This window comes from Propithecus coquereli, unplaced genomic scaffold, assembly GCF_000956105.1.
Source record: "Propithecus coquereli isolate 6110/MARCELLA unplaced genomic scaffold, Pcoq_1.0 Scaffold76, whole genome shotgun sequence".
Lineage (NCBI taxonomy): Eukaryota > Metazoa > Chordata > Mammalia > Primates > Indriidae > Propithecus > Propithecus coquereli.
Genome location: NW_012153729.1, coordinates 7,782,414 through 7,793,731, shown reverse-complemented (window position 1 = coordinate 7,793,731; position 11,318 = coordinate 7,782,414). Strand labels below are relative to the sequence as shown.

Here is an 11,318-nt window from a genome sequence, read left to right as displayed (position 1 = left end):
GCCCCTGGGGGATGTGGTTCCTCTCGGCGGCCCCTCAGCCCCATGGCGGGCGGGCGGGCGTTTGCCGCGGACTACAGCTCCCAGGATGCCCCGTCCTGCGCGAGGCCTGGCGGTGCGGCGGGGGGCGCCGGTGGCCGGAAGCGGGAGCGGCGGGGCCGGGCGGGCCTGCCGGGCTCGGCGCGTTACGGGAGCCTTCGGGGGCTGCGGGAGCACAGGCGCGGGCGGAGGAGGCTGGGCGGCGCGGAGGCTCGGGACCGGGAGGCGGGCTTGGGATTTGAAAAATGCCTGCCCCGGAGTTGGCTGCATCGACGCGGCAGCGCGATGTTACTCTACGGCCCTTTGGCCTTTACAGCCACTCCTAGAAAATTCCTGCAGTCTGGGAAGTCGGGGCAGGATCGCTAGGACATGGCAAAGTTCCTTGATGCGTCGTGAGACAAAACACGTTTGGACCTGTGGGTGGTGAAAGTTGCCGCTGCACAGAACGAGAAACGCATTCAGAGGGGACTCTGCAGTAACCCCAGATACACTTTCTAATACAGGACGGGCCAGCGCGGGGGAGACAGACATGAGCCCCTCGGACTCCCTCCTTCCCGGGTGTGCCCAAGGTGGGTTTGGGTTTGGCATAGTGGAGGAGGGGGAAGGAGAGAGCTAACACTGAGGAAAACTGTTCCCAGAGGGTGAGCCATATTTACAGCCAGAGTGAAAGGAAATATTTCCACCGTCAGTGAAAATCGAGTCAGGGGGTAACCAGAGCTTCACGCCCGCTGTCGTGCTGAATGCTGCCTAGAAAGTACCATGGGTGTTGTCTGGGAAGGGGTTTCAGCCATTGAGCCAGGCACCCACCTCCTTTCTGAGATGGGTACCTGCCACTTCTTGCATCCTCTTGGTAAGGGATGATGGCTACTGCACGTTGTCCGAATAATCGCGAAGTCTCGCGAAGTCTTGGAAAGCCGTTACATTATCCAGAACACTTTGGTTCTTTTTTCTTTTCCTTTCCTTTTTTTTTTTATTTTTTGGAGATAGAGTCTCACTCTGCTGCCCAGGCTAGAGTGCCATGGCGTCAGCCTCGCTCACAGCAACCTCACACTCCTGGGCTCAAGCGATCCTTCTGCCTCAGCCTCCCGAGTAGCTGGGACTACAGGCATGCGCCACCATGCCCGGCTAATTTTTTCTATATATATTTTTAGTTGTCCAGATAATTTTTTTCTATTCTTTTTAGTAGAGACGGGTTCTCGCTCTTGCTCAGGCTGGTCTCGAACTCCTGAGCTCAAACAATCCACCCGCCTCGGCCTCCCAGAGTGCTAGGATTACAGGCGTGAGCCAGTGCCTGGCCCTTGGCGCCCGGCCAGCACTTTGTTTCTTATCTGATTTGCACCCCTATAAGGAATTTTTAATTTATGCAAATGGACTTTGACCTTTTGAATGGGTAAAGTAAGAGAAGCCTTGATGGCCCTTGGACTCAAGCACTGTTAAAGCTATATTGTTTTTAAGCAACCACTTTAATTTTCTTCATTAGGAAAGATGAGCCTGACGTGGGCAGAATTCAGATGAGCGGGACAGTGCTGTGGAGGATCTGCGAACCTTGAAATGGTAGGCAAGGCGCAGAGGCAGATGTTGGGAAATGTCAGCGCCACCCCACACCCCTCACCCCTCCGATATTTGGCTGCGTGGAGTGCTTTGGGGGCTGGGCGGCAAGGACCACGATGTGGTCCTTGGAGAAGAGTGATGGGAGGTGGCATTGTATCAGACTTAAGCAGTGAACAAAGTTTCTTCTGAGCCTCAATGTCCAACTGGAAGCATTTTTAAGTGTCTGTGGTATGAAGGAGTCAGGGGCATGGAATAGAAGAAAACATTTCCACTCACGTGACATCTTGGCTGGCAGTGTTTGCGTGTAGATCTACTCCTGCCGACCAATTGGCACCCACTGCTGGTTTGTGGGGGCTGTTTCCATGCTCTGAATAAGGCTGTTCTCAGAAACTCCAGGGAACCATAAAGGACTTCTGTCTCGAAATGCCTTTGGTGCTCCTGCCTCTGGCGACTTGGCAAAAGGCAAAACAATTCATGCTGCATTTCTGGTTGCAACGCATGTTCACCGTTTGATTTTGTTGATATGATTTGTTTTTCCCATTTTAGGCACCAAAAACCAAGAAGGGATTGAAAGGTGAGTGGACAGATGGAACATCACCCTTAGGCCAAATATGTATCTTTTTTCCTTGGGTCCAAAAATAATTTAGACATGTCTATGTTTAAATGTTCTTAGTGAGAGGCTTGCTGTTTTTGCCATAATTCCCTAGGCAGCCTTAGTCTTCCTAGGGGACTCCTTATGCTGTCTCATTGGCCCTCAGAGAAATTCAGAAATAAATATGAGATGGGGTTTTGGGAAGAATCCTTCTTGTTGGGCTCTGAATCCAGAAGTTAATGGCTGGGGTTAAGGGTGCTAAAGGCATTTAAGACAGATGGGAAAACTAATTCAGTGTTCATACTTAGGCTTCCCCCACATGCCTCCATCAGAAAGTGGCCAAGGAGGGGTGTGTCCAGACCAGTTCAGGGGGGCGTCTCAGATGGAAGGGTACAAGGAGACTAGTGGTCTGAAAGAAGCTTGCAGATACCTAGAAGTCTTGGTCACTTTTTCCAAAGAGCTGTGCTGAGCTCTGTTTAGAGTCTGGAAGACTGATGGTGGGCTAGTGTGTCATCGGAAGGCAGGTAGAATGCAAGTTCTACTGAAAATCTATACTGTGTTCCTTTCAGAAAGTTATTTTAAATTCTGCCCTAGGGTGTTTCAACAAGGCATTTTGACTTGTTGCTAGAGACTTGGGAAACATCTCCGTGGCCAATGAAGGGAGAGTTAAACCAAAGTCTCAACATCTGAAAACTCTGAGGCCCTCGGGCAAGTCTTGCATTTAAGTTGTGTTAGAGCCGCTCTTCCCTCCTGAAGTCACAGTGGCCCCTTTTCTGTTCCAGGCTCCACCGATGATGTCCTTGGTGACCCTCTAGGAGATGATAGTAAATGCTTCTTCCCAAGAATCCACTGGTTTAGGCTTGTTTTATTTTTTTAATTGAGATATAATTCACATACCATGAAATTCATTCCTTTAAAGTGTACAAATCAGTGGCTAGGTGGTATTCACAAAGTGGTACAACCCTCACCACTACCTAATTCTAGAACATTTTCGTCACCCTTAAAGAAATCCTGGGCCTATTAGTAATCAGTCCTCCTCTTCCCCTCCCCCCAACCTTGGGCCACCACTTATTTACTCTCTGTCTCCATGGATTTGCCTATTGTGGACATTTTATATAAAATGGAATCATACAAGAACTGGCCTCTGCATCTGGCTTCTTTCCTGTAGCATAAGATCTTCAGTTCATCCGCACCGTAGCATGTTGGTGCTGCACTCCTTTTCATGGCTAGGTAATATTCCATGGCGTGGCTAGACCACATTTTGTTTATTCATTCATCAGCTGATGGACATTTGAGTTATTTCTACATTTTGGCTGTTATGAATAATGCTCTTTTGAACGTTCGCGTACGAGTTGTTGAGTGGACGTACGTTTTCAGTTCCTTTGGATATAAGCCTAGGAATGAAACTGCTGGACCACATGGAAACCGTATGTTTAACTTTTAGAGGAAACCACTTTTCCAAAGCAGCTGTAGCATTTTACATTTCCAGCAGCGGTGTAAAAGGGTTCCAGTTTCTCCACATCCTTGCCAGTGCTCATTTTCTGTCTTTTTGATTATTACCATCCTTCTGGCTATAAAATGGGTTCTCGTGGTTTCCATATACACTTCCCTAGTGACTAGTGATACTGATCAGCTTTCACGTGCTCACTGGCCATTTGTGTATCTTCTTTGGAGAAATGTCTCTGTTCCAGATCCTTTGATCCTTTTTATTTGTCTTTTTATTGTTGAGTTGTAAGAGTTTCTTATATATTCTGGATACTAATCCATTATTCTTTGTGTTCTTTGCTGTATTGAGGAGCAGGGCTCTATGGTCATGCAAAGCTCACCAGGGACAGTGAGGCTTAGGTTTCCCCCACATGGCCCGCAGGAACCCACAAAGCACAAGCCGGTGTGTTCCAACCTGCAATTTTTTGTTTTTCTTTTTTGAGACAAGAGCTATCTCTGTTGCCCAGGCTAGAGTGCAGTGCCGTTATTGTAGCTCGCTGCAACCTCAAACTCCTGGGCTCAAGCGATCCTCCTGCCTCAGCCTCCCCAGTAGCTGGGACTACAGGCGTGAGCCACCACACCCAACTAATTCATCTATTTTTTTTTTTTTTTTTTTTTGAGACAGAGTCTCACTCTTTTGCCCGGGCTAGAGTGAGTGCCATGGCGTCAGCCTGGCTCACAGCAACCTCAAACTCCTGGGCTCAAGCGATCCTACTGCCTCAGGCTCCCGAGTAGCTGGGATTACAGGCATGTGCCACCATGCCCGGCTAATTTTTTTTTTTATATATATTTTTAGTTGGCCAATTAATTTCTTTCTATTTTTAGTAGAGACGGGGTCTCCCTTCTTGCTCAGGCTGGTCTCGAACTCCTGAGCTCAAACAATCCGCCCGCCTGGGCCTCCCAGAGTGCTAGGATTACAGGCGTGAGCCACCGCGCCCGGCCTCATCTATTTTTTTTGTAGAGACAGGATCTTGCTCTTGCTCAGGCTGGTCTCAAACTCCTGGCCTCAGGCAATCCTCCTGCCTCAGCCTCCCAGAGTGCTAGGATTGCAGGCATGAGCCACCACGCCTGGCCCCAACCTGCAATTTTGGGCAGTGGAAGTGTTGCTCCTGCTTTTCTGTGGGGTGTGGTTCAGTTGGGTTGGGCTCTTCATTTGGCACTCGCTGGCATCTGGAGTTGACTCACCACCCTTTCCCCCATACAGGTTTTTCAAGGGGTAACATTGGGACCTGCCTATGGGGCCAGTTTCCTCCCTCCAAACACACCTTTCTTTCAGTGGGAGAGTCTGGGAGATAGCTTGGTGAGGGAAGTCACCACCCTTTTCATCTTGACTCCACCTCTCTGTAGCTGAATGATATCTCTTCTGTTTTCTTTTTTGCCAGTGACACCACCTGAGAAACCTGTTAAACAAGCTTCACGTGCCAGAGACACCACAGGTGTATCTCAGGCTCTTCCTTCAAAGGCCAGAATGAAGTAAGCGTGAGAGCGGCTTGGGCACCCATGACCTATTTCAGTCCAGATGCTTTCTGCCCTCTACCCCCCACTTCCTGCTTGGCATGTGGAGCTTCTAATGTCAGTAATTTCCACCCCTTCCCTCAGCTTCCAGCTGCTGGAGGCACCTGGGGGAGTTGAAAGAGAACTGAAGTGGAGGTCAGAAGTCCTGGATTCTTGTCCTACATGTGCTACTTACTGTGTGACCTTAGGCAATATCTGGACCTCTCTGAGCCTCAATTTTTTTTCTTTTCCTCATAATAAAAGGATTGGCCTAGATCAGGGATTTTCAAATTGTGTTCGTTCTAAGGTTCTACTAACAGGTGAGAGAGAAGGGAGGTGCTCTGTGAGCTCCCCACCCTCTACTCTCATCAGAACTACAGCAGTTGTTTTTTTCTCTCTTACCTATGGTTTTTAGCAATTTGTTCTTTTTTTTTTTTTTTTTAAGCGGCTCTACTACTTTAAAAAAAGTTAAAAATCACAGCATTAGGTGGCCCGTGAAATACCTTTTAGCAACTCTGTTCTCCTGGAGAAGTCTGTCCAAGTTCATTTGGACTCTGTAAGCCACTCTTCCTTTTTTAGAGCCATCTAGTGCCCTGGGGATGAGGAGAGGTGCTGATTCCACCCCTTTGCAGGTCCCTCCTGGAAGACGGCCCCAGGGCAAGCCTGGCAGGAGCTGATGCGGAGGTGAGACCAGCCCATTCTCCAGTCCTGAGCCTCTCTTCTTATCCCTGAAAGTAGTGAGATGGGCACTGTGGCCAAGGGGCTACTCATAGAAGGGTTTAGAAGTCTCTGCATTCAGTTCTTTTGTGGGGGAAGAGGTTGCTGTTTTTTAGAGACGGAGTCTCACTCTGTCACCCAGAGCCCAGGCTGGAGTGCAGTGGTACGATTGCTCCAGCGATCCTCCTGCCTCTGCCTCCCAAAGTGCTGGGGTTATAGGCATGAGCTACCATACCAGCCCAGTTTGTTCTTAAAGCAGAATAATTCCTAAGGGCTGCCTAGTGGATCCAAAGTAATGTCCTTCTCCTTTCCACCAGTAAGGTGAGCTAGAAAGGAGAGCGCCTAGCGACCGTGGGAGTCTCGGGTGTTGCCCCTTTCCCGTCATAAACTCCCCAGCTCTCCAGCCACGTGCATGGGAAGTTGCAGAACTTCAGTCCTGTGAGGGACGAGGTCTCTGGCTTGGGAGGAGGAGAAAGTGGCAGCACTTTCTGGGTCTCCACAACCAGGCAGGTTTGACTTGAAACAACAGCCAAGCCCAAATGCGGGAGACACAGCGACCCTCCTGTTAAGGCTCCGTTGGCTGAGCTCTGCTCCTGCCAGCAGTCTGCCCTAAAGCAAGGGGCCAGAGCCCTGAGTGTTTTGGGCCTTGTCTAATTAACGTTCTTCTTGTGGACTTAGGTTTCAGATATCTCAGATGCAGACCCAGAGGCTTTGCTGCAGGCCATAAAGGTAAGGAACCAGCTTGCACAATTGGGGTGGGGGCTGGAGGCGGGGGCACGTAGTGATATTTCATGCCAGGGCTTCATTCTCCCTCTGATTTCTCCCTTTTCAACTCATGTTTCTGAGCCTTCCTGGTGCAAGAATGGAGCTCAGCCATGAGCTGTTGGCCTTCTTGCCTGTCTGGGTATGAGCCAGTTTTCCTGGTTTACAGAGAGTGGACAGTCTCTGCCACGGGCCTCTGGTGGAGCGGGGCCAGCCCTACCCGAAGGCTCACCTGGCTGGGCCCCCCCACTCCCCTCCCCACCTAGGGGGACAGAGGGGAGACTGTCTCCTCCGACATTTGTTCTTACCCTTTCTCCGTATTTCTCTCCACATTCCCTGCCATATCCCCTTCAGATGGGCACTGCTGTCATTAGATCAAGCCCAAAGCTGATCTTTGCAATGGAATTTTTAAAGCATCAATTTTGAACAGTTGATAAGAACATAATCTCATAGTGCTCGGGTAGCTTGGCCTGGGCTGCCTCTCTCTCCCTCCCCTTCCAGCCAGCAGCACCTCCTGTCTGTCCCTTGGCCTCATGTCCCTTCTGGTTAACCCATTTTTCTACAGTCCCTGGGTTTAAGGCTGAGCTCTTGGTTCCAGCCCTGTGGGGCTCTAAAGAATTTATGTGTGTTCCGTTGTGTCCGAACCAGCTTCTTTAAACCCAATTTGAAATCTCTCTTCCCAGGACCAGCCGGCTGGGACCCCTGGGCATGACCCGCAAGTCCACTGACTCAGTCTTTGGTTGTGACTTTGAGTCTCTCATTCCAGAACAATTAGCTAATGCCTCTCCCTACCCTCTGCTTACCTTTGGTTCGATTTTTTCTTTCCTAACTCACCTCTTTTCTCACCAGTTTTCTCATTATCCTGTGATTTCTCACAATTCTGCCCCTGGGTGCCAGCTGCCCATCTCAGATGGGAGTCCTCATCCGCTTGTCAGCTGTCATACTCCATCCCTCCTGCTTTGCTAGGACCTGGACGACATGGATGCTGACCTTTTCGGTCTGAAGAAGTCTAATCCGGCCTCCAGCAAAAGAGCTGCAAAGGGCCCTGGGAAAGAAGAACTGCCCAGTGACCCCAGACCTGCTGGCAAGTTAATAGCCAACGAGAGAGGTGCATGGGAAGGAGCACCCTGAAGCCACCGGGGAGGCCTTGGGGACATGGAAGATGCTTAGAAGGAAGCTTTCGTGTCCTGTGGGTTTTCTCTGCCCGGGGTGGAGAGTCCCAGGAGCAGCTGTGCGTGTGTGTAGGAGTGATTACAGTGGGGAGGGGACAGGTGACTTTCCTCCCTTCCTGGGGCTGTTCAGTCCCTCTGAGTCCAACACGGGAAGCTCCTGGAGAAACTCTGTCCATTAAAATGGACAGTCGTTTGGTACCAGCTGGGTGTCTAAAATCAAAAACAGAAAAAAAAAAAAAAAATGGACTGTCATAGGGTAGCCTGTGCATCTCCCAAACCCATGTCTCTGTTGGGAGTGACTCCTTACGAGGAGGGCAGGAGGTAGGAACCGTGTGAGAACTGAGGCGTAGACCCCTCCTGTGGCTGTTCACGGTCGTGAGCCCTCAGCTTCCCAGGAAGAAGTGCACCCTTCCCAGAGCCCCAGAACGTGGTGTGGGAGGAGGACCCTGGCAGGAGGACCCAGGCCCACAACGTTGTCTTCTTTTTGCTTCCTGCAGGGGATACCATTGCCACCAAGAAGCCACCTCCCTCTCCCGGCAGCTCGCCTCAGCATCAGTACAGGAGGTTTTCCTTTGGAGGTACCATCGCCCCCGTCATGTTTCTGGGACACCCTGGTTTGAGGGGGGAGTAGCCTGGGTGATGCCTGCCTGCCCAAGGCCAGGTTGCGGTGTGTGTCTACGGGAGGAGAAAGCTGGTGCCACAGGTTCAGCTCCTCGTGGATCCAGGGAGGGTCTGGTGATGTCCTGGCTCGGATATTTGGTTACTCATTTGCAAAGACTTTGAAGCCGGGTATCAAACTGAAGATTTTATACTTTAGGAAAAAGTCCCTTTCCCTTCATGAATGCACGAATGTTTTACTTCTCTTTTGATGCCATGGGGATATTTCCAAAAGGCCATGCAGCCAGCAGAGTCAGAGGCCCCACGGGCGAGCCCAGGGCGGACCCGGCAGGCCCATGGCCACCCTCCAACTCCCTCTCCCCTGGCTGAGCCTTGTCTGGGTGTCAAACCTCTGAGCACAGGCCCCATCCGGGCGCTGAGGGGCTTGCTCATGTCTCAGAGCAGCGGGAAATCTGGACTCGAGTAAGAACTCCCTCAGCTTTGGGCTTGCTTTTCCTGAACTAAGTGCTGCAGTCTGACCTGTGCTTTCCCTTCCGCTGGGAGACTCGGAGGACCCGTTGGCAGGACTTCTCTCCGATGATGAGGAAGAAATCGCCAAGAAGCCGCCCGTGACGGGGAGTAAGGCTGCTTCTGACAAGAGCCCCGGCACAGTCAGAGATCAAGGTAAGAAGGAGTGGGCTCATTTCTCATCCTGGGGGCAACAGGCTAACTGACCTTACTGGTGAAGAACCAGAAACCTCAGCAGAATGGGGACCAGAGGTCTAAGGTCCAGGATAAAGAAATTATCAGTGTCTAAGAACAAGGAGGTGGGATACGTGAGTCTGGGTGCAGGGGGGGTGGGGTTGTCCCGTGGGCAGGCCAGACAAGTACAATGCCTGCCGCCCCACCCAAAGTCAGGGTTGCAGAGAAACATCCCCCCTCCTATTCACGTATCACAGTTGAGGGCAAGACCGCTGCAGGCACTGGGCCTGTGTTCTCTCTTTTAGGTCCTTCTATTCCTCTGACTCCTGGGGACACCCCTGTCCGAAAGAAAGAACTGTTTGATGACGGGGATGACATCATGGCTGCCCTGGGGTTTGGAGACAGCCCCAGTGCAGAGAGGAGGCAGATGGGAGGCCAGTAAGGATCCCTGTGCGCAGAAAGCCCCTGGCCAGGCTGCTGCTTTAGGTCCCGGGAAAGGCTAGTGGGCGGTACAGCGTGGGTGCCCCAGGAGCCCCTTGTAGTCACACGTCCCTGTCCTGCATCCCATCCTGCAGGGAAGGGCCCCGTCCTGCACGCTCCAAGCTGGATGAGCTGCTGGGCCGAGGCACTGCCACCACACTGCTGGCCTGCCCAGGCACAGGGGAGCGCAGGGAGTTCGAGCTAGACAAGAAGTACCAGAGGCCGCAGGGTGAGGAAGCTTGGGGGTCAGCAGGGAAGGGGAGGCGGGCCTCTAGACCAGGTTGTTACCATCACCCGTGATGAGAAATAAGCTTTACACGATGATACACACATATCGTGCTACACATTTATAACTGAGACAAAAGCGTCGTCAGATAATACTTAGCCATTACTGTTGTTCGATATTCTTTTTTATTGAGATGCTATTTGATTTAGAAATACACTGATTGTGACTCATTGAGTTGGTTTCTCCACCCGCTAATGGGCAGCTGCTCACAGTTTGAAAAACACTGTTCTGGATCAGTGTTTCTCAGAGCATCGGCCCACAGGCCATCTGTTGGGAGTTGTCCTTGTGACAGCGCAGCTCACTGGGCTTTAGGGGATCTTGGGCAGGGCCTGCCTAGTGCATCTTCCCAGCTCCCCGTCATCTTGCAGTTGCTCCCCCAGAACAGCTTCTCTGGTCATCTTAGACGTTGAGCTGCCAGTTCAGCTTTTTTTAGACAAAGAGTTCTGCGGCTGCAGAAGAGTTTGGCTTACCCTGCTCTACATCGTGGTCACAAGCCCCTTAATTGACAGATGAAGATGCCTGGGACGATGAGGACTTCACCTTCGGAGCCTATCAGCCCACCGTGGGCTCCTCCAAGGGCCGGCAGTCCCGCCGGCAGTTGGTCAGGTAAGAGGGGTCTGCAGGGGGCTTGGGCTCTGAGGCAGGATGGCCACTGGGAAGATAGGCCCCTGCAGCCTTCCCCCATCCCATCCGACAGCCTTTCGTGGGAAGCCACAGTGTGCAGGGCCCTAGGCTCTGTGGGTGCTGGGGGAGAAGGAGGTTGCCCAGTCCTGCCTGCCTGGGCAGGAGGTGGCAATGGCCCCCGAGCGGGAGCCCCGTCTCCACTTGGGCTGTCAGTGCCCAGGCCAGTCTCAAAAGGACAGGAGAAGGTGGGCCTGCCCCCGCCTGAAGACCCTGAAAGCCACAAGAGGCTGTGATGTCACTTGGCTCCTGAGGAACATACAGCCCAAGGGGTAGCAGAACCACTGGCCTTCCATGGGGGCTTCTCAGGCTGCACTCCCCAGGAACACCGCCGTCGGACCTGCCATGACAGTCCTGAAAGTGTGTTCCTCCCAGTTTGCAACAAAAATTAAATCAGTGATTTTTCTGAATGTGGAGTTTTCTCCCAGTACGTATTTTAGGTTTTGTATTTTGAAGTAACATTAAACCTACGGAAGAGTACAAGGAGCTGTCTCCCAGCCTTTGCCCAGACTCAGCGGTTGTTAACATCACCACGCTGGCTTTATCAGCCTCTCTTTCTGTCTGGGTAGCTGTATGCACATGCTGACTTTCTCCCACTCCCAGAATGGGAACCGGCTGCCGCTGGTCAGTAACCAATGTAGGCAGTGGCTGAGCAAATGGACAAGTAGCAAAGTGGCTGTTGATGGAAATCCTGGGACCTACTTGAACCAACTGATTTTACTCTGGACACGTGTCTGTGCTTGTAATTTTTTTTTTTAGACAG

At 51.6% G+C, this 11,318-nt stretch overlaps 1 protein-coding gene across 1 annotated transcript in view; it reads left to right on the top strand.

Annotated features, from left to right (window-relative positions):
• Positions 1 to 559: 559 nt before the first annotated feature.
• Positions 560 to 11,318, top strand: part of FBF1 (Fas (TNFRSF6) binding factor 1) — a 22,691-nt gene continuing 11,932 nt past the window's right edge. Inside the window, exons 1-12 of the mRNA XM_012662215.1 lie at positions 560 to 605; positions 1,517 to 1,590; positions 2,134 to 2,161; positions 5,047 to 5,137; positions 5,791 to 5,842; positions 6,554 to 6,604; positions 7,604 to 7,745; positions 8,307 to 8,387; positions 8,971 to 9,090; positions 9,414 to 9,546; positions 9,684 to 9,817; positions 10,384 to 10,480. Coding sequence (XP_012517669.1) covers positions 1,588 to 1,590; positions 2,134 to 2,161; positions 5,047 to 5,137; positions 5,791 to 5,842; positions 6,554 to 6,604; positions 7,604 to 7,745; positions 8,307 to 8,387; positions 8,971 to 9,090; positions 9,414 to 9,546; positions 9,684 to 9,817; positions 10,384 to 10,480 — 932 coding nt within the window. The 5' untranslated portion in view covers positions 560 to 605; positions 1,517 to 1,587. The remainder of the gene's footprint in view (positions 606 to 1,516; positions 1,591 to 2,133; positions 2,162 to 5,046; positions 5,138 to 5,790; positions 5,843 to 6,553; positions 6,605 to 7,603; positions 7,746 to 8,306; positions 8,388 to 8,970; positions 9,091 to 9,413; positions 9,547 to 9,683; positions 9,818 to 10,383; positions 10,481 to 11,318) is intronic.